The sequence below is a fragment of the Cynocephalus volans genome, chromosome 2, assembly GCF_027409185.1.
Source record: "Cynocephalus volans isolate mCynVol1 chromosome 2, mCynVol1.pri, whole genome shotgun sequence".
Taxonomy (NCBI): domain Eukaryota; kingdom Metazoa; phylum Chordata; class Mammalia; order Dermoptera; family Cynocephalidae; genus Cynocephalus; species Cynocephalus volans.
In genome coordinates, this window is record NC_084461.1 from 136,376,686 (window position 1) to 136,399,503 (window position 22,818).

Genomic DNA, 22,818 nt, shown 5'->3' on the forward strand with positions numbered 1-22,818 from the left:
ATTGAAATACTTATTGAGATAATTATAGATTCACATGGAGTTATTTGAAACAGAGAGATCCTGTGTACCCTTTACCCAATTTCTTCCCAATGGTAACATCTTGCAAAATTAAAGTACAATTTCACTACCAGAACATGGACATGGATACAATCCACCAAACTTAATTCAAATTCCTGTTTTCCTTGTATTCATTTGTATGTTCTGTGTGTGTGTGCATTTAGTTCTACACACTTTACATGTGTAAGTTCATGTTTCTACCACCACAGTCAAGATACAATTGTTGCCTTGTTAAAACTACCCTTACATCCTTCTCTCCCCCACCTCTATCCCTAACCCCTGGCAACTATTAATCTGTTCTCCATTTCTATAATTTTGTCATTTTAATGCCAAATAAATGTTATTATACAGTAGGCAGCCTTTTGGCATTAGAATTTTTCACTCAGCTAGTTCCCTTGAGAGTCACCCAAGTTCTTGGATGCATCAATAGTTTGTTCCTTTAAATTGCTGAGAGCAATCCATGGTATTGATGTACCACAGCTTGTTTAACCATTGGCCTGTTGAAGGACATCTGGGTTGTTTCCAGTTTAGGGCTATTACAAATCAAACTGCTATGAACATTCATGTACTCCTCTCCTTTCTGGTCACTAATTGGTACAGATGCTCCTACTTTGCTGAGGTCTTTGTTCCTGCTGTGGCAAATATGACTTGTCACCACAGTGTCCTTTCTATGCCAACTTCTAATGGCTCTGGAAAATCTGTCCAGATGCTCCCCTACAGATATTTATCACCAGGTAGGCACTTCTGAGCCTTTCCTCTTAAAGAAATAAAATAAAACAAACCTGAGTTTGGGAATAAGACAAACTAGGCTCACACTGCAGGTAGGGGCTCTGCCGTGTATACTTGTGAAACCTTGAGCAAGTCACTTAACCCTCTGAATCCATTTCATCATGATAAAGTAAGTCATAGTTGTTAAGGTTACTTTACTGGCACTTACGGTGGCAGTGTGATGAAACAGTTAAAAGCAGAGACTCTGGTATCATGCTGTCTGGGTTTGAATCCTGGCTCTAACAATTATTGGCCCTGTGATCTCAAGCAAGTTATTTAACCTCTCTGTGCCTCAGTTTTTCCATCTGTAAATAGGTATGTTGATAGTACCTATCTCATGGGGATGTTGAGAGGATTCAATTAATATATGTAATTACTACACATAATAAATGTTCAGAAGTGAACATTATCTCTTATTATGTGGTAGGCACTGTTCTAAGCACTTTACACAGACTATTTAATCCTATAAATAACTTTATAATACAATTGTTGTTATGAGATTGATTTTACAGATAAAACTGAATTTAAGTAAGTCACTTGCTCATGGTCATTGGGCTGGAAAATGAGGGAACTGAGATTCCTTTTTGAGCTGGTCTTTGTTCCTAACTTCTACACAATACTGGAGCCATAAACTGGGGTGCCATTGCCTGGTCTCACAGAGCAATTTTGAGTATTACAAAGAAAACTGTATTATGTGGTGTTTGGTATTCAAACTCTTCCACACGTTAGTTTCCTCTTTTAACTACTGGTGATCGATGAGCAGTAGATGATTCTATAGTTCTATGCACAGCAGAAATTGGCCCCTTAAGACAAAACAAAAGTAGCAATTTGAGGGTACCGATGGATGCTCCGCAAACATCTGCAATGCTGACCTGACTCAATCACAACCAGAGTTGGGACAAGTCCATCCAACACAGCCATGACTCACTACAACAGAGCAACTGCCTCACTTCTTTTCTCAGAGGACTTTGCAGCTACATTGTAGAGAATGCTCAGACAGTGGCACCAGTGTGAGCTCCTACGGGACAGGAGTCACACATTCTGCATTTTGTTGCCCCAGCACTTAACCCAGTGTCTGGGAGACACTCGGTAAATGTACAGAACCCCAGTGAGATTCTGGCATAACAAAGAGAGCCCCAGGCCAGGGATCAGAAGACCCGGGTTCAGATCCCAGCTGAGCTCCTACCAACTATGTGACCTCAAGGGAATTGCTTCCTCTTATGAGGCTTCAATGTTCCTAGCTGTGAAATGAGGGGTTTCAACCATATGCACTCTAGAGTCCCTTCCAGCTCTATATTCTCTGCTGGTAGCAATCCCTTTTCTTTCTGGTTTTCTCTTTCTTTTTTCCCTGCCTCTCTCTGTCTTCCTTTTTTAATTTTTCAATCAGCCAGCAACAATTTCCTACCATGTGCCACACCCTATGCCAGAAGCTAGGAACTCAATGGTGAGCAAGATAAATACAGAAAAAGGTACTGAAGTGTTTGATTTACAAAATGCTATAAATACATAAGAATATTCAATTCTTATTTTGAAACTTTTGCTTCAACATACAAGCTAATTATGTAGTTTTTATAACTCTCAGTGACATGCATGGGAGAGGTAAAGGAAGATCCAGTTGCACTAAACACTTAAGAGAAGTCCTTTGATTCTGACATGAACAGCTACAATTATGTAGACAATTCAGTTTAAACAGGTTTGGCTGAAATTACCTAGGTCATTGCAACAGTTATCCAGGTGAGATTGGCTGGTAGAAACTCGGTGACAAACTATCTCCATTCCAACTTACAAAAATGCTTTAAAAATTAAGCATATTGGTGCATTCACAGTCAAGTTGGGAAAATGACTTCTACTTTAGAACTAGCTTAAGAGCACAGTAATGGCTAGCTAGTGTGTACAGAGACAGATGTGGAGATGACAAGTAGAAACAGATGATGGTTTCATTCAATCTGCAGTTTCTGTACCTGTCCCTTACAAAAGTAGACCAGTCAGAAACTTAAATGCCTAGAAAGTTCAACTTTGGTTTGTAAGAGTGAAGTGATCACTGTAACCATCCTTTGCTTGTAACTCAAAGGACAAGTGAGTTGAGAGAATATTTAGATTTTTTTTTCTAATTTTCCTGAAGAGTGAATTGGGGAAGTAATAGTTAGACATAAAGAGGCTTTGAGATTTGGCCAAAAGATATAACAAAAAGCAAGAAGAATGGGGCCTCAAGTGAAACAGGGAGAAAAGAGTGGACTGGTACTTGAGGAACATCAGGATTTGGTCAGTCAGTCACACTAGTGGGCAAGTTATCAAAATTCTCATATTCGCCAGAAGCCTTAATGTAAACTAAGAGATTTGTTATTTTTACAACTTCCTCATTCCTCAAATGCCTCATTTAGAGGGACATCATGCTATGTTGTTAAGACGTAATAAAATATTTTAATCTTTGACATTTGTGAAATTTCACAATTACTGAGTGCCCACTGTGGGCACAATTTTATTCTAGGTTTTCCAACCTGAATTCAGAACACATCTAGAAATACAGAAAAAAATCTATTTCTCAAACGGTAACATCAATAGCAACTACCTATAAAATATCTCTCCCTCAAATAGGTCTTTAGTTAAAAGACAAGCACAAAAGAGAGGATGCCCATCCAGCAGAAGAAACCCACAAGATCTTGTTTCCTGATTATAAGAACTGGAAAATTCACATTCGTGCATTAGCACTGATTTCAGATTCATGGTAATGCCACCTATGCATTATTACAATTTCACATTTTAGAGGCCTGTCAACCTGGATACCAATGCTTTAAAAAAAAAATAAACTATCAAAAGAAAATATAAGTTGTCTTTAACACATTTCTAAGGTAATATATAAAGGAAAACAAGAATTAGTTCATGGAAGTTTCTACTTCTTTCAGATCAAATTAATAAAGTCTCTTTTAATCACAGCATTTAAAGATATCAAAAGCAGCATTCACCCCAGCAATAACTGAACATTTTACCTATCAAGGTGTTAAATGAATTGGAAAGGGGAGTGGCACGTATTAGTAATTAGTTATAAATTTTAGACACCAGAAAATTAAGAAAAATAGTGCCAAAATTATAGGTATCATCAAGGAACTACATTGTGTACCCACCTCAAATGGAATAATGAAGCACATACCTTCCAAAACACATCACCATAATCCAATAGGTTTCAAAGTGATCCGTGAATTTACCTAGCCACCTGTCAATGAATGTTTATGTGGTTATTTCTCTATCTCCACAGAATCAAGGAACTTTAATTATTTTTCATTACATTCTATGTCGAGGGTAAGCAATCGTTACTCAGATTTGGTCCTTTCATCATTTCACTAGTGGTCCCCAACTCCATTAAAAAAAACATTTGGATGGGTGGGAAAAGCTCATGGGGGAGATGTGGAGGAAAAAAGAGATGGTGAGTCACATCCACCTTCTGTGAGGCCTAATCTAAATCTAGCCAAATTCAGAGCTGAAATCTGGATAAGCACATAACAAGAGGCACTGCTGTCTCCCCTGTATCTACACCCCACTTGATAGAAAAGCCTTAGAGATGTTTGTAGATTAAAGAGTAAAAGCTGCCAAACTACTTTTGCACAAAAGGCTTAACAGGTAACGTGTCCAGTTTCTAAACTTTGCTCAAGGAGCAAGGGTGTTCACACCCAGCAACTGAGCCTGTGGCAACAATTCAGAACTGGGGACACCAGCTTTATTTACAAGGCAACTGTTTTTCTGAGATTTCAGAATTATTCAAGTTGGGAAGGGTGACATTTTTGTCTCTAAAAAGAAATATTTGAAACTTTCTGGTCATATTAAAACAGGATATAAGCACAGTAACACTTTAGTGCTGTTGGTATAGCTTTTTTGTTCACATTTATTTATTTTCCTCTTGCTTACAAATTGTCCCTTACCCCAAGTTAGAAGATTACATAGAAAGAGTCTCGATATCAATCTATGCTATAGCTTCCCTTTGCTATTTTTTTGGTGTGAGAAAGACACTGGGGCTCATGTTTAGAAAAAGTAAATGAAAGGATCAACTGACACGATTGTTACATTTTATTTTAAAGGTTTTAGAAGATGAGGGGCAGAGCTCGCAAAAGTTACCTGAATCATTAAATACCACAAAGTTGGAGAACTTTTTAAAAAAGAGTGGATACCAAAATAGCTTTTAGGAAGATGATACCTTAATAGTCTCTTAAATTGTTGAAGAGAGCAAGAGAAGGCTTGAGATCTGGAGCATAAGAGTTATATTTTAAAACATGCTAAAGAATACATTGAAACAAAAAGAATGAGGAAAAAACATATTGTGTCTTAAAGGTTAAATCCTATTATAAATGAACACCATTTCTATGTTACAGTCCACTTCAACAATATTGAAGTGGAACAAACAAAACCCCCATTACTAAAAGAGCTTGAACATTCCTTTGGAGTTGACTGCTAAAAAATTTACCCTGCACATGGGGTACACATGAAAAAACATCATGGAGAGACTCAGAACATCTGCAGACATAAAACTGTCTTTCTACATTGCACTTATTGGTCTTGAACCCAGTTGAAGAAGGCTCAGATACAACGTGAAGCTTGTCATCCTGGTGTGGGGGAGCAATTTGAAGCCAAAGGGCACTTTGTCATAGCTAATTTATGTGGCTACAAGTGTAATATTCTGCTCAATTCCAAGTATCTACTGAGAATTAAAGAGCAGATAAAACTTCCTAACCATTTCCAAGAATTCATTTGATAAAGGGTAATCATCACAGAGTTTATATAGGCTTAGTTTTCTTAAAGCCACAGATTTCATTCTAGAAAGGAGAAAGTACATGGCATTAATAGACCAAGCATGCTGTGAATTCTAGAATACTAAACTAAGTTCTTTTTCTCTTGCTTAACAACCAATTATATCCAAGACAGAACTGTTAATATTTTACAACATGTCAAAGAAAGACATAATAAAGCCAACATTTTTGCCTAAGTGTCACACTAACCTTTATCTAGAGCTATTATTCTTGGACTTTCTACAAAAGTTTCTTTTCAAATAATTTATTATTTATAACAACTGGGAAAAAGTGTGAGGACCTGGTAAAGGTAACAAACTTCCTTTTTAAAACTTCTCTCATGCCTAACTTTTTATATACTAAAATAATCCTTCTTCTTTTCTGCAGAAGTACCCAGGGAAAAAGTGACATTTCTCTGTTCTTCAATGTTCTGACAGAGGCTTCTCGCCCTGCAACTCATGTCTGGGTGATTCAGCCTTGTTCTCAATGAGAGAGATCTCTAGCACAGGTAAGAGTAGCTGAAAAGCATCCTGAATGTAGGAAGCACTGTTTGACGCCTGCCAGGAATGGAAAAAACAAGAAAAAGAAAATATCAGTCACTTAAACAAGAAAATATACTGTAAAACAACAAAAGAACATATTAATTTTTGCAATCTAACTGAATGCCCAGCCTGGCAAATAAGAACACATACTTGGCCTTTTGGGTAAACTTTATTATACAGAGAAGAAGAACCTAGCTCTTAAGATGATACAACAGCACCAAAAGAGAATTTAAGCATTTGTGTCCAACATTACCACCAGAAATGGTAGTTGTTCTTTGGCAACAACGTCAAACTTGACATTCAAAGCTTCTGTATTCCTTGAGTGGGTAGATTCTGTCATAGTACTGAAGTCAATTACTGAAAGAAGGATTCAAAAGGCTATGAATTCTGCACCTATAGCATTTCCAGTCCATAGTGATAGCTCTTCTCCCATAGACTCAATGCAGTCAGTGAACATGAGACAGCTGCTCACAAACATAAACAAAAACCGGTGCTTCCAAAGATGACAAGCTAGCTGATTAGCTGAATTGGTTAGAGTATGGTACGAATAACACCAAGGTCTAGGGTTTGATCCCTGTACTGGCCAGCAATAAATAAACAAATAGATAGATAGATAGATAGATAGATAGATAGATAGATAGATAGATAGATAGATAGATAGATAGATAGATAGATAAAAAGTGACACAGTATAAATATATTTCTATCTCTCACTACAGACATATTTATGAGAAGTGTTCTGGAATCATTATGCTCAGAGTTTGCCAGACCTCATTTATATCTGACAAGTTCTCACATTCCAGAAGAATAACAAGAGAGAATTCATTATATTAAGATAAAAATATATAATTTCAAGGACAAGAGTGTTTCAAATCTGTAAGCAAGAACAACTCAAAATAGCAACAGGAAACCCATATCACATGAGATTACCTTTTTTGAATTTATCAGTGGCAAATACTTATTTGAACTTCAGTGTTACATTTGCTACCAAATTTTCCAGCCAAAAGAGACCTCAGATATCATCTAGTTAAATCTCTTATTTTGCACATGAAAATGAGTCTGCCAAGAAGGTAAATGCCAGGTCCACGGTCATAAAGCAAATTAGGGAAGATTCAGGACATGACCTGGCTCCTGGTTTGCAAAGTTCTTTCAACTATACCACTCTGTCATCTACTAAATCACAAACTTATATTTTAAAAAAGTGAGAAGCTAGTAAAGGGCCACAAAAATTGATTACACTGTGTAATTATGAATATACTAATTATCCTGATTTGAGCATCATGTATTGTACACAGGTATTGATATTCAACGCTATACCCCACAGATATATACAATCAATTATATTTCAATAAAAATAAATAATTGTTTAAATGATCAAGAGTTTCCCTGACTATTTATGGAAAACTGTGCAGTTAAGGAATTAAAATCACTTCCTTGATGGTAATTTTAAAAGAATTTTAAACTAGAGAATTAATATTCCAGTAGTCAAAAAAAAAAAAAACTTAATTTATATTTAAAACCTATTTATCAAATACATTTACTTTCTCTCCCTGATTTACATAAACATGTTTCTAACAGATCATCAAAAGTCTAAATTGTCTGCACAATTCATTTACAAGACAGAGTTCTTAAAACATGGAATCCAGAATGCATCATGGAAGGAGGTAACAGATTCAGATCATGGCATCCTCTTGCACCCCCTCTTCTATGGAGTTAAACCACCGACCTCCTTAAATCTAATGGACTGATGGGGATTAGGTAAACATAGGCAAAACAAAGCAAGATTTCTTGGCATGGGAATGACAAAATGGGGGGTTTTTTTGTTTTGTTTTATAACAAATCTCTGCATAAACCTTAGTCCTTTAGGTAGCAGTGCTTGCGTGTTTGTAATTTTCAGTCCTTCACGTTTACCAGCTGGTCTCTATAAGGTGTTTCATTACTGAGAATTGTCCATTAAGCTGTCAAGGAGTAGTAGTAAGTAATGACAGCCTACCACTTCTTCCATTGCTCTTTGCCCTACAGCTTCAACTTTATGCTTTGTAATTAATGGGCAAGGAATACACATCAAATATATACCATTTTGGTCATATCTGCATCAACATGGTTAACCTACCAATCTGATTAAAAAAAAAAAAAAAAAAAAAAACACAAACTAAAGACTTAAGAAGAGTTAATCAATACGTAATACATTAGGACTTGAAAACAATTACTAACCTCTAGAAATACCGCAGTGATTAATGGGTTAAGAACGTCTGCCTTTTCTTTGACCTGGAATAAAGGATACAGTGTTTACTGAGCACAGCAGATTAAAAAACAATAAGTAGAGTTATGATCCCACTTTGAAACATGCACATACCCACACATAAACATAAGCATAGAAAGTTTGGAATGGCTTACTGACTAGCTCAGTTGCTTAGAGCTCAGTGCTGGTAACCCAAGGTCAAAGGCTCAGATCCCCACACCAGCTAGCTGCCAAAAAAAGAAAGTTTGGACTGAGAGCAAAATGTCATCTCTGGAAGGTAGAATTTTAAGTTCTTTAAGCTTCCCTCTTTATACCTTTCTGTGCTATCCAAATTGAGAGTGTACCACTTTATAGTTTATTATTGACTTTAAAAAGTATACTCATTTTGGAAGAAGGGACGGTAAAGATACATTGACCACAAAACTTCAAAACCATTTTAAAACAAAACATGCGGATAAAACATGTGCTTAAAAAACTCAATGGTTTTTACAATGAGCTGTTTGGAAAAGTCTTCATGGAAATAATGCAAATTTAATACCTGCATGTATTAGCACCTTATAGTTGATTCACTGGCATAAAGTATCTTTATGGAATATGTGGAAAGACTTGGCCTCATACACAGAGCTCTTCTTTTAAAGGAAATACTAAGAAAAGAGAAGCTATATCATGAGGATATTCTTTATAGGAATAATCTAAATTCAAATTAAGAAAATATAACTTGGGCGTGGTCTTACTAAAATAAATGTAAGAATCCACAGTAAAACTTGCTGCCACACTGACACTGACATACTTACTATAAAGTGATTTTTATTTGCTTGTTTAAAATGCCCTTGGTTTTATATCCTAACTCATGATTACTGGTTTCTCAATCATATTCCAAAGTTCACACATCTTCAGTAAATTTTTACAATTCCAATTAAAAAAAAAAAAAAAACCTTTAGCTTTAACTGCAGTTCTCCCACTGGGTGGCAACTGCATAATATGAGCGTTGCCATAGCCTAAATAAGGAACTGCTCTTTAAAACCGGAGTCAAAATTGGGGGATTTTTATTTTACCAAGGTCTACGTTTCCATTATAGGCCTGATCGGACAGCACAAAGAATACTAAAGATTTCATAAAAAGAGAGAAAATAAATGAGTTGCAAAAATCAATTATATATACACAAGCTGATCCTAAAATTCACATGAAAACACACGGGGCCCCAAATAATCAAAAAATCTTGAAAATAAAAACAAAATTGGAGGACTCACACTTCCTGATTCAAAACCTACTACAGGGCCGAGCCCGTGGCGCACTCGGTAGAGTGCTGCGCTGGGAGCATGGCGACGCTCCCGCCGCGGGTTCGGATCCTATATAGGAATGACCGGTGCACTCATTGGCTGAGTGCCGGTCATGAAAAAACAACAAAAAAAAAAAAAAAAAAAAAAAAACCTACTACAAAGGTACAATAATCAAGACAATATGGTATTGGCTTAAGGATAAATTTACAGATCAATAGAACAAAAACGAGAGTCCAGAAATATACCCATCTATCTGCGGTCAACTGATTTTCGACAAAGGGACCAAGACAATTCAATGGCAGAAAGAAGAGCCTTTCCAATAAATGGTGCTGGGACAACCAGAGAGCCACATGCAAAAGAATAAAACTTGACACCTACCTCACTCCACACACAAAAATTAACTCAAAATGGATCACAGACATAAATGTAAGAGCTAAAACAAAACTCTTAGAAGAAAACACAGGAGTAAATCATGATCTTGGGTTAGAGAATGATTTCTCGGATATAACACCAAAAGCACAAATGATAAAAGAGAATACTGACAAGCTGAATTTTGTCAATATTTTAAAACTTATGTGCAAAGGACACTATCAAGAAAGTGAAATCACAACCTATGGACTGGAAGAAAATACATGCACATCATATATCTTAAGAAACTTATATCCAGAAAATATAAAGAACTCCTACAAGTCAATAATAAAAAGACAAGCAATCCAATTTAAAAAATGGGCCAAATATTTGAACAGACATTTCTCCAAAGAAGCTATACAAATGGTCAACAAGCACATGAAAAGACGCTCAACATCCTTAACCATAAAGAAAATGTAAATCAAAACCACAATGAGACACCACTTCATATCCACCAAGATGACTTAAAATAAAAAAGACAGTAACAAGTGCTGATGAGCATGTGGAGAAACTGGAACCCTCATACACTGCTGGCAAGAATGTAAAATTAAGCAGCCACTTTGGAAAATAGTTTGGTCATTCCTTTATTTTTTTTTTTTAAATAAGATGACCAGTAAGGGGATCTTAACACTTGACTTGGTGTTGTCAGCACCATGCTCATCCAGTGAGCTAACCGGCCATCCCTATATAGGATCTGAACCCGTGGCCTTAGTGTTATCAACACCACACTCTCCAAAGTGAGCTGGGGGCCGGCCCCTGGTCATTCCTTAATGACCCACATCACCCATATGACTCAGCAATTCAACTCCTAGGTATCTACTCAAGAGAGATGAAAACATGTTCACACAAAAAATCATACATGCATGTTCAGAGCACCGTTATTCATTACAGCCAAAAAGTAGAAACAATCCAGATGTCTACCAACTAATGAATAGATAAAATGTGATATGTATCCATAAAACAGAATATTATTTGGTAATAAAAAGTACTGATACATGCTATAATGTGAATGAGCCTCAAAAACATTATGCTAAGTGAATAGAACCAGACACAAAATACCACATATTATATAATGCTATTTATATGAAATATCCAGAATAGGCAAATCTATGGAGACAGAAAGTAAATTAGTGTTGCTTAGAACTGGGAAGTGTGGAGAGAAAAGGAATGAGAAGTGACTGCTAAAGGTACAAGTTTTTGGGGGAGATTAAAATGTTCTAAAATATGATTATGATAATAGTTACATAACTCTGTAAATATACTAAAAGCCTTTGAATTGTATACTTGAAGTGGGTGAATTTTATGGTATGTAAAGTGCTAAAAAAAATAAAGCTGCTGAAAAAAAAATAGACATTAGTATAAATTCTTACCCCCTCAGTTGTTAGGCAGCTGGTGAACTCTTTAGATAGAGAGGACAACTCTTTACACAACACAACTGTCATCCTAGGAAAGAAAGGAGAAGTCAAGAAAGTTTTTTCTTTTTCTCTTTTTTTAAATAAGCTATATTTAACACTGTCAGAAGAAAATAAATCACTTCTGGCACTAAATGTGAAAGAAGAACGCTTTTAAAGAGAGTAAATATTCCTAAATCAGCTACCTAATGTATTTGGTGACCCATCGGAGCAGGCATTCATGCTACAGAAAGAGAGGTTCAGTCTTTAGAAAAACATTTTTCTATAAAATCCTCTAGAAAGCACTATACTTTCAAGATGAACCAAAGGAAATAATTAAAATAATTTTAAGGAGACAATATGGTACTTAAAAGACCCTACATTCCATTTAGAAACACAGTTAAAATATTTATTCATTCATTCAGCAAATGTTTACTTAAAGTCTTCTATATGCAGGCATGGACCTAAACACTGGAGACATATCAATGAATAAGCAAAGTCCCAGTTTTCACAAATTCTAACTTACCTGTTAAGAGGGAGTCTTTATACAAGGGTGCTTTGAAAAGTTTGTGGAAAGATTCATATTATCTTTTAATCCCATTTTTCCACTAAATTTTTGAATCACCCTCGTATATAAGTAGATATATATATATAGATACACACACATACACACACATATACATGTATATATATGTATGCATATACACAAATATACATAAACATATACACACATACATATATATGCATGAGGTGCTGATATGAGCTGAGAAAATAAAGCAGAATAAAGGATTAGAGAATGGTCAGAGATGCTATTTTAGATTGTGTGGTGAAGAAAGGGCTCTCTGAGAAGGTGGCATTTGAGTAGAGACCTGAATTCAGTGAGGGAGTGAGCTACATCTCAAAGAACATTACAAGCAGTAGGAATAGCCACTTCCACAGAACAGGCTGCTTTAAGGGTTTTGAGTCTCTCCTCTTAAAGGGTCTTCAAGGCAAAACTAAGCCCCGCTCATGGAATGCTATGGAGGGGCAGTGATGCTGCAGGTAGAGGTAGTCTGGAGAATATCAACAGCCCCTCCCAATCCTAACACACTGGATACCCTCACACATTTTTTTTTCCCCAATGAACATCCTCATTATTTCAATCAGGAGATTTATTTAGAAACTACTGGGCTTTTTTTTTTTTTTTTTTTTCCCTCCTCTAATTATCTACATTCTACTCTTTTTAAATATTTTTGTTCAAAATTGGCAATATGGTGAGAGAAAAGGATGGGTTTGGAACTTAGTCAGATCTGGGTCTAAATCCCAGCCACACAACCTGGGCAAACAACTTCTGTGTTTCCTCATTTTTAAAGTTGGACTAATCACTTACTTTTAAGATTACATGCAGAAATGATACATGTAAATCCCTTAGCATGGTGCCTGACATATAATTAACACTCAATAAATAATAACTATTATTAAGAATTGAAGTTCTTAGATCTATTTTCTGTTTTCACGTACACCAAATTCCAATCCTATTGAGACTAACAATCTGTGAAGAAATAGTTTTCAGAGCATGAGCTGTTTAATAGAAAAGGCAGATTTATAATGTAGGCTAATGGCTCAATGAAAAGAAAAAACACCCAGAATGAACAAACCTCTAATACGTGAATTGGTGCAATGTGAATAGCAACTTGTAGAGCGGAAAGTTTCTAAAACTTAGAAAATAAGCTGAAAAAACTCAGCAATTTGAATCATTTAGAGGGATACTCATCACACTTACTGGGAAAGAGTTCGGCTCCTTTCTATAGCTGTCACTTCCTGCTTCCGGCCATGCAGAACCAACGCTGCTGTTTTGTGGAACAGTTCAATTGAGCAGGCAGTCATTTCCGCTAAACTCCGGATTGCAAATGCATGGATATCCTGGATGGAAAAACAAAACAAAGCATAACAATACGAAGCATAACAAAACAAAACACTGGTCTTTTTTTAACCTGAGTGCAAATGACATTGCCTTGCTTCTCTCACACTAAAGGATTCAATATTTTGAAAGTAGCAGAGACTAATAGCTGCCCTTCAATAAACATTCTCTTCTTCTTCCATGGCAGTGATATAATTTTATAGCTGGATTCATAGCTACAAAAGTAAAGGCTCCCCTGAAGTCAGGTGTGACCATGTGACTACATTTTTGCCAAAAGATTTAGATAAAAAGTGCCTGGTGGCAGCTTCTAGGAACCTTCCTCAAGACAGTACATGTGCAACCTTTCTCTTTTTCTTTACTCCTCCTTTAATCTTATAGTCTGGATCTAAAATACTGCAATCTTGGATCACAAGGTTGAAATTATGGATAGTAGTGAAACAAAATAGAAGGAGCCTGGGTCCCTATGACACTCACATCTCAAATCTATTAAAAAAAAAAAAGAAGAAGAAGATAAAAGCTTTAGTTGCTTTGGCTACCTCTATTGAATTTTTATTGGCTTGCTCTGTATTTTCTGCTTCCAACTGTTTTTCTCCTCCTCCTTTCTCTGCTAATGGCTTGGTCAGAGATGTCCTAATCCATTCATAGGCAGTATTTCTTGCCTAAATAAAAAAAAGATTATTGTCCATCAACAATTCAATTCAACTCACCAAGATTACTGTATACCTACCAGGAACACATTTTCATCCTGGAAGTCATGTTCTTGTTCTCACCTTAACATACCATCTAGTTTTTCAGTCCTTATCCTACTAGACCCTCTCAATAGTCCTTAACACTGCTGACCACACATTCCTTTTTGAAATTCTCTAATCCTTTGGCTTTAAAAAAAAAAAAAAAAAGAGGTACAACTTACATAAAGTGAAGGGCACAAATATCTAGAGTACAACTCAAGAAATGTTTACATGTGTATATGCTGAAACTATGACCCAGATCAAAATATAGAACATCCCCATCACCCCCAGAAGGTCCCTTCAGGCCCCTTCCTAATTAATACTGCTCAAACCACGTCACCCTCCTCCTGCCCAAAGACAATCACTCTTTTGTTCAGTATAAATTAATTTTATCTGTTCTTAAAATCCATAAAAATGGAACCATACATTCATTCTAATTTGTGTCTGGCTTCTTACACACAACATACCATCTGTTAGATTTATCCTGTTGTTTCATGTATTAGTAGTTCATTTTTATTAATTATTGTGTAGTACAGTAGTTCCCCTTATCCACGATTTCACTTCCCATAGCTTGCGTTACCTGCAGTCAACTGTGGTATAAAAATATTAAATGGAAAATTCCAGATATAAACAATTCATAAGTTTTAAATTGCACACCATCCTGAGTAGTGTGAAGAAATCTCACACCATCCCACTCGGGCCATGAATCATGTCTTTGTCCAGGTATCCATGTTGTATATACTACCCACCTGTTAGTCACTTAGTAGCCCTCTTGGTTACCAAATTGAAAAACATAATGTATACAGTTCAGGACTATTTACAGTTTCAGGCATCCTCTGGGGGTCTTGGAACGTATCCCTCATGGATAAGGGAGAACTGCTGTATTTAATTTTATAGACACACCATAATTCATCCATTGTCCCAATAAAGAACCTTTGGGTTGTTTCTAGTTTTCTTTGGCTTTTGTAACACAACTATCTTCTGGTTCTCTCCCTACCTTTATGATCATTCCTCCTCAACCTCTTGTATGTATTGGTTCTACTTGGCCAGTCCCTCAAACATCAGTATTATTTGGAGTTCTAGCCTTGACTCTCCACTTGTCTCACCTTACTCCCTCTCCTTGAGCACCTCCATCCATCCTATTCCAGTGATTTTTAACCTATCCCAGCCTTGCTGCTGACTTAGATCCTTGTTTCTAGCCCTGACATCTCCTAAAAACAACTTATTCCAGATGCCTGCTGGACACATGTACCATGACATTCTGCAGGTACTGCACACAGAACATGTAAAAAATTTGAACTCATATTTCTATTGCTACCCCCAAAGTTTTCATCCTCTTTTGTCTCCCAGAGTTGTAGAGATGCTATCACATAGCAGTCACTTGAACTAAAATAAAAAACCCATCTTAGATTTTTTCCTCTCCACTCAATACCAATATGCTCTGATTTTACCCAAGTCGTCTTCCTCTTCCTACCCCTCTTCTTCCTCCCTGGTATTACCTCTTGAGTTCAGAGCCACTTCATGACTGGTCTCCCTGCTTCTGATCTGACTCACCTTAAATCCTTCTTTCATAATGTTACCAGTGCTCAGTGTCAAGCTCAGAGCTGACCATTTCTCTTTCCTTCAATGGCTCCTCATCAACTAGATCATGCTCCTTCACATGATGTAACAAGTCTCCATGACCTACACCCTGCGTACTTCTCCAGCCTCATCTCTTAACACTTTCCACTTAATGGCCTGGTAATAATGACCAATACTGTGTCTGTTCTTTAATAATCCACCCAGACATTGTCTCCTCCAGGTAACTTAAATTTCATACTTACCAAATTTACTGGCCACCTCTTAAATTTAGAACTTACCAAAATATACTGAATTTAACTATGCATCTGTTTCCAAACTAAACTACGTATTATAGGATAGCTGTAGAGTGTTTTAATTGGCTTTGCACACCCAGTGTCTGGCACATTGTAGAGAACACCTACTGTTTCTACCTGGCCAGCATTCATATCTCCTCTTCTCAGTTCATATGGTTTAGATGGGGCTACCTCTATCCCACAAAAAGTCTTCAGAACAATCCAGCTCTGATCTTACTTAAATATTAACCTCTCAAATTAACAAAAAAACAAACAAAATGAACTATATAAAGTATTGAAAGGAGGAAAATACAAAGTGTGTTGAGCAAACTGTGAGATATCTAGTAAGACCTGACTATAGGCTATGGGCATTTATGAATTAATGCATTTATTGTAAATATGTACTGTATACTGTGCTAGGTGCTGGGGTTTCAGTGGTAAACAATACAAACTGGGGGCCTTCTCTATTCTAGTGAGGAAAGACAATCAACAAGCAAACGAACACACCTGTGAAGAAAATAAAATGGGATGATGGAAAGTATGGACTGGGTAGGTAGAGGACAGCTTGAGTCTGGGTGGTCAAGAAGGGTCTGTGAGGAGATATGTAAGCTAAAATCTGAAGGACAACAAGGAGATAACCATACAAATATTTAGACAAGGAGAGTTGTAAGCACAAGGAAATGAGCTTGGTGTATTTGAGGAACAAAAGCCAGCATGGGAAGAATATAGAGGATGGGGGAGCAGGATAGGATTGGTAATACTTATAGAAGAGAAAAATGAGAGATGAGACTGGAAAGAACGCTAACAGTTGACTAACAGTCCAAACAGCATGTGAAATGGCAATTTATTTGAAGAGATAAAATGAGAGAAAAAAAACAGGGATTGATTGATTTGAGATTAAAAAAGAAAGACAGCTGGCTGATTAGCTCAGTTTTTTAAGAGTGTGGTGTTAAAACACCAAGGTCAAGGGTTTGGATCCCCTTACCTGCCAGCATCAAAAAAAGTAAAATAAATAAAAAAAATAAAAAAGAAAGAAAAATGGAGAGTGATAAGGCCACATAAAAGAAAACTTTTTATTTATTAAAACATAAATTTAATATACTTGAAGGAGATATTTTAGTAGGCATAGTGCATACCCAAAGTAACCTCTCTTGTAATAATACATTAAGTGAAGTCATCATGAACTACTCTGCCAACTCAAGGTAATTATTGCTTTCTAAAATTATTAATGTCACCCACCCCCACGATTCAGTCTGCAACTTGCCATTGGTGAAATCTGGAGACTTAGAAATTAAAAGCACTTTTGAGCTTAGCTTATTTTTCTTTCAGATAAAAAATAATGAGGCCTGGAGAAGGAATGGGATTTGCCCAAGGTTATACTACATGTGTGTATCAGAATAAGAATCAAGGTTCAGAACCCATACTGGCCACAGAATCTTATTCCCAGACTCTTTACTTCAGTGCTCTTTCCCCTAGCATCACACAGCCTCCCATATGAGTCCTTTAGGATCAGTGGTTAGGCCTTGATCCTTAGCCATTCTACATCTTAATTCTTAATGCCTAAAGTTTAAACAATCTGAAGACTGCTTTCAGAGTATGGCTAGAACTACCAGACATATAAGAAGTTACTGGTCTATTAAAAATATTTATTAATGTGACCTCCTTTAGCATGGAAACTATGTCCTTTTCACTATTATTTCCCTAGCACTTAGCAAATTACCTCGAATAATAAAGGCTTATTGAACATATGCATATTTACTGAACACCTGAATGTACAAAACATCAGGTTAACTTCTATGGGGCCATCAACAATGATCATTTATTTACCATGAGCCAGGCACTTTGGCTTTTTTTTTTTTGGTGGCTGGCCAGTATGGGGATCTAAACCCTTAACCTTGGTGTTAGCAACACTGCTCTAACCAGCTGAGCTAACTGGCCAGCCTACTTTGTAAGATCTTTGTGTGAATGAATGCATTTAATCCTCACAGGAGCCGTACATTATTCCCACCTCACACATAGAGGAACAGAGGCACAGAGAGGTTAAGCAACTTGCTCAAGGCCACACAGAAAGTAAGAGATAGAAGAGCTGGGATTTTGAGGACCAATTATGCACAGACAATTATGCAATTACGCCTATAAGAAACTTAAGATTTCGGGTGGGAGGTAATATACATGCATTAAAAAGCCTCTATGATAAATTTATGAAAATATATATGCACAGGTTAAGTGAAAAAAGCAGAGTGGTAAAGAACATATATGAGGGGTCTTCAAAGATTCATATCATCTTTTAATTCCATCTTTCCAAGGACTTTCTGAAGTACCCTTCCATAGTTCTGTAGTATGCTAACTTTTCTGTAAGAAGGAGATAAAATATATTTGCTTATCTTTACTAAAAGAAATATAGGAGGGATAAGCGAGAAAACAAGAAAGTTTAATACATAAAAGGAGAGAGGAAAATGAATGGAAAGGAATTGGGAAGGAGTGACACTTACTTTGAGTATATTTTTTGTACAGTTTGGACTTTTGGAAGCATGTTAATACTCTACATATTCAAAAATTAAATTAAATTAACATAGAGAGACAGCAAATAAACCATAAATTCCTTTTACAGCATTAAAGGCAAAGCAATGAAACTATTTCAGATGCATTATGTAATCAAGGAAATGTGCTAATGTTGTTGGGAGGCAAGGTTCCTACTGTGGAAGATGGGAGATAGACACAAATGTGTAAAAGGGAAAGGCAAGGAAGAAACCAACAGAGATGGATTAAAATTGAAGTTATGAGTGTGAACTCATAATTTCTAAAATATGTATATGTGTACATGTACGCATATTATGCACCTACATATATATACACATTCATGTATATATATGCGTATGCATGTATTTATGTTATCTATATATATGTTACACACACGTGTGTATGTGTACCTGAGTATACGTCCTAGCTCTACAGAAAGGGCCTAGGAGCAAAGACACTCCACCAGCAAGTACTCAAGTCTTGTTCTGTAATACTAAAAAGGAACCACAACTTCTTGAAGAAATTGCTGACTCCAGGTCTGGGGCATAGAAGATATGTTATGACAGAAAATAAAGTACCCCCAAAATGATGGTGGCATGTCACACGTGAGCCAGCTTAAAGGACAATTTGAACATCAAAATAATTAAGGACAGTGATGAATTACAAACCAACAGGGAAAAAGGAGAAATCCATTAAACCATACTGACGACAAATATACAAAGAAAGAACAAAATGTGGGAGAAGGGAGAGCTCTTGACTACAGTAGAATGCTGAGAACCGACTGGTAAGTGTAGAGGGAATAGTGCTGAGGCTGGAAAAAACCATCATTCTGCAACCTTTACAGTAAATATTGGTAGGACAAGAATCATGAATAGATGCTAAATTTAGGAGAGAAATTATGACAAGGAGTAGGATATCTGTATGGTCTTACAGTGTCTCCCCACAGAAAGCTTATTAGTGGCATAGGAAAATAAATCATAACATAATGAGAAAAATCAGACAACACATCACCAATAAGGGGCAGATGGACATCATGTGCCTTCAGATGGGCAGGACATATCATCACTTATGGAGTATTTTGGCCATAAATGCATAACCCGATTTTAATCATGGGAAAACATTAGGCAAACCCCAAATGAATATACCCTCAATTTTGGTGACATCCCTGCCAGCAATTTAAAATCTTAAGCTCTTTATCCACTAAATTCTTACAAGTAAAATAGTGAAATCACCAAGACATAACAACTTACCCTGGCAAGTTTCTCTGGCTTGGAGGAGACATGCAGCTGTGAAAACAGCTCTGTTATCTCTTTGGTGAAATCTTCATCCCCTATAAAACATATAGAACATATAAAACACTCCAGAAAGCCTGCTCAGAATCATGAGGAGGGGGGCGAGGAGGGAGAAGAGTGGCAGTAGCAGCAGTAGTAGTAGTAATAACTAACAGCAGCAGCAGCAGCACTTTAGATGAGCATGGTGCCTCAGTGCTTACAGAATCCTTTTATGTATATTATATCAATGAATGCTTTCAATGGGCTTGTAAAAAATGCCATTATCCCACTGTAGAGATGAAAAAATGAGGGCTTGAAGAGGTTACGTGATTTCCCCAAGATTTCACAGCAAAGGTTAGGAGTCAAACCTTGGCCCTCCCCATCCCAGTCCAAATCCTGAGCTCTTTGTATTACATCCCAGAAGCATGAATGGAGAAGTGGTGAAGGCAGAGTGCTAAGCAGGTTCTGTGCATGTGCTTCCAAGGAAGCAGAATTTAAGTTAAGACTGAAAACTGAGCACAAGTTAGCCACAAGAACAGGAAGAGTTTCAGGCAGAGAAAACAAGTGCAAATATCCAGAAGTGAAAGAAAGAAAGCATGGCAAGAAGTTTAATATGGTTGATAGTGTCTACGTAAGGGGGAGAAGAGGGGTGAAATGAAGCTAGAAAGGTGACTAAAATCCAAATAAAGGGCCTTATAAACCATAGCGAGGAATTCAAACTATAAACTGAATGAGGAACCACTGAATGATTTTAAACAGAGATAGAAATTATCATATTTAAGTTTTAGAAATATCACTTTGGCTTCTGAGCGGAGAATGGATTACAAGGGGAGGAAGGGAGACAAAAAGGCAGAGGCAATAATCCAAGACCCAGGTAAGAGATAATGCTGGATAAGAAGAAAGGAGAAGAAAAAGGGATTCCAGGGTGTTGGAAGGATGGTGAAGAAGCTGCTAGTCAGCCTGGTGAGAGATGATGAGGAACACAGACCACCAATACCTGAGACATACAAGCAAATGTGTGAGTCAAGATCAAAACAACACATCCAAACGAATGGCAGGAAATGCACTTCCCCTCTCCACTCATCTAAATCCTATCCATTCCCCTCTTTGAGGCCCAGCCAAGGCTTTTCTGCAACATGGAATGCAGAGGAGAACTCTTGTACACAGAAATCTTCTTGCACTTACAATCTATACAAGTATTTCTTAATTCACCAGTCCAAGGGCTGGCCAGTTAGCTCAGTTGGTTAGAGCACAGCCTTACAACACCAAGATCACGGGTTTGGATCCCCATACCGGCCAGCAACCAAAAAAAAAAAAAGAGAGAGAGAGAAATTCACCAGTCCATGGTTTACCAGGGCAAATTATTACTGCTTCATACCTGGTATCCTCCCCCAAATTCCCAGGAGGGAAAAAAAAAACCCATCTTGGCTCTTCTCTGTCCATCCACTATCTTTGTGTTCCTCTCTCTTGGTGTTCAAGGCACAGAAATCAAATGGTTTAGTGATCTCAGGTATAATATGGTTTGGGAAAAGCTGATCTCACTAACTGATACAACTCTGACCTACATAATTCATCTAAACAACTCCTAATAATATCCTACTACCTAAAATCTATAACTTCACTCTTAGGTAGGCAATTTGTTTTCCCAACTAAACTCTAAATTATTTTGGCACAAGGGATGAATGTGAATCCATAGTCGGATGCATGAACCTGAAGAGGTTCACAAAATAATCCACTGAAGTGCAGGAAAAAATAACGGACCTTTTATTTACAGAGATTTATCTCATTCTATAAAAAATTCTATTTTAGGTATATTTTAGAATGTAAATAATATATTATATGGCAATACATGTATATAATTTAAAAACACTCAAATATCCATATATTACATCTGAGTGCTCAAAAAACTTTTACCGCTAAGGGCTGTGATCAAAAAATGTTTGGAGATCACTGTCACATACTCTCCCAGAACTGAGTATAAAAAGTAGTTGTTACATTAAAATACAAGTATATAAGCATGGAAAGGAGACAGGGCTAGTGCTTTGGAGAGACTCTGGAGAGAGAAAGGAGTCTTGCCAAGCACAAAGACACCTGAAAGTAAAAGGATCAGGTGTGTAAGACAGAGGGGCAAAGGCTATGGATGCTGATAGAAAAAGAAAATAACCAGACAGATAAATGAACATCACCAGAACCAGGATCTACGGTTTTCTCTCCCCTCTGCTACAACCAAGTTTTTTAATTTTTTTTTTTTTTTTTTTAAAAACAGCTTCACCAAGATATAACTAAATACCAAGGTCACTGTTGCATTCTCAACCAAAATCACTGAGGACGGGTTGGGACAGGGTAGGAGGTAGGGGAAATCAACTGCGATCTTTTCAATCTCTGATGAACAGGTACGGGGAAAAAATACCATAAACACAAATCCATCTGTTTAGAAAGTCCTAGGAGTCCTCTGAATGGTACTTAAAGATCAGTATTTCTGATTCTATGCAAAGCCAGATGTTCAAAAATACTGTTAATGGCACCATGTACAAATAAATTAAGTTTATAAATAACTGGGGATTGTCACACCAGGGCTTGATTAATAACAATGGAGAAACCTAAGCAAATCAAAATTAATTTATAGATTTCCTGCTAAGGGAAACTTTTAAAATGTGGATTCTTATTGAATGCTTACTGTGTGCCACACATTAAATATTTTATTAAGTCCTTATAACAACCTGAAAGGAATTTGCATACTCTTCTTACTGATGAGGAAACAGAAGCTCAATATTAAGTAACTTCCCAAAGTTGCACAGCTTAGTAAATGGCAGATCTTGATTTTGAAGCCAGGTCTAATTTCCAAACCTATTCTTTTATTCATCATGCTATAATGGCTTCTCAATACCTCAGGATGCTTTAAAACCTTTTATTCAAGAGCTTTAAAAGCTTTATTTAAAGCTTTATTTAAAACTTTAAAAACTTATGTTCAAGAACCATTCTAATCATGATCAGTACCTTTACATAGAATAAGATATCATTTAGTGAGATGTTATATAACCAACCAGTCTGACTTATTAGAACACAATGCAGAACACAAATGGA

At 36.7% G+C, this 22,818-nt stretch overlaps 1 protein-coding gene across 6 annotated transcripts in view; it reads right to left on the bottom strand.

Annotated features, from left to right (window-relative positions):
* Positions 1–4,869: 4,869 nt before the first annotated feature.
* The window catches only part of FAM114A2 (family with sequence similarity 114 member A2), a 32,699-nt gene continuing 14,750 nt past the window's right edge, over positions 4,870–22,818 (bottom strand). For 5 of the 6 annotated variants that reach the window (XM_063085950.1, XM_063085951.1, XM_063085949.1 and 2 more), the window contains exons 10-15: positions 19,714–19,793; positions 13,899–14,021; positions 13,225–13,364; positions 11,442–11,514; positions 8,356–8,409; positions 4,870–6,157 (exon numbers count right to left, since the gene is read on the bottom strand). In XM_063085950.1, coding sequence (XP_062942020.1) covers positions 6,023–6,157; positions 8,356–8,409; positions 11,442–11,514; positions 13,225–13,364; positions 13,899–14,021; positions 19,714–19,793 — 605 coding nt within the window. In that variant the 3' untranslated portion in view covers positions 4,870–6,022. The remainder of the gene's footprint in view (positions 6,158–8,355; positions 8,410–11,441; positions 11,515–13,224; positions 13,365–13,898; positions 14,022–19,713; positions 19,794–22,818) is intronic. The other variant, XM_063085953.1, reaches the window with a different exon arrangement.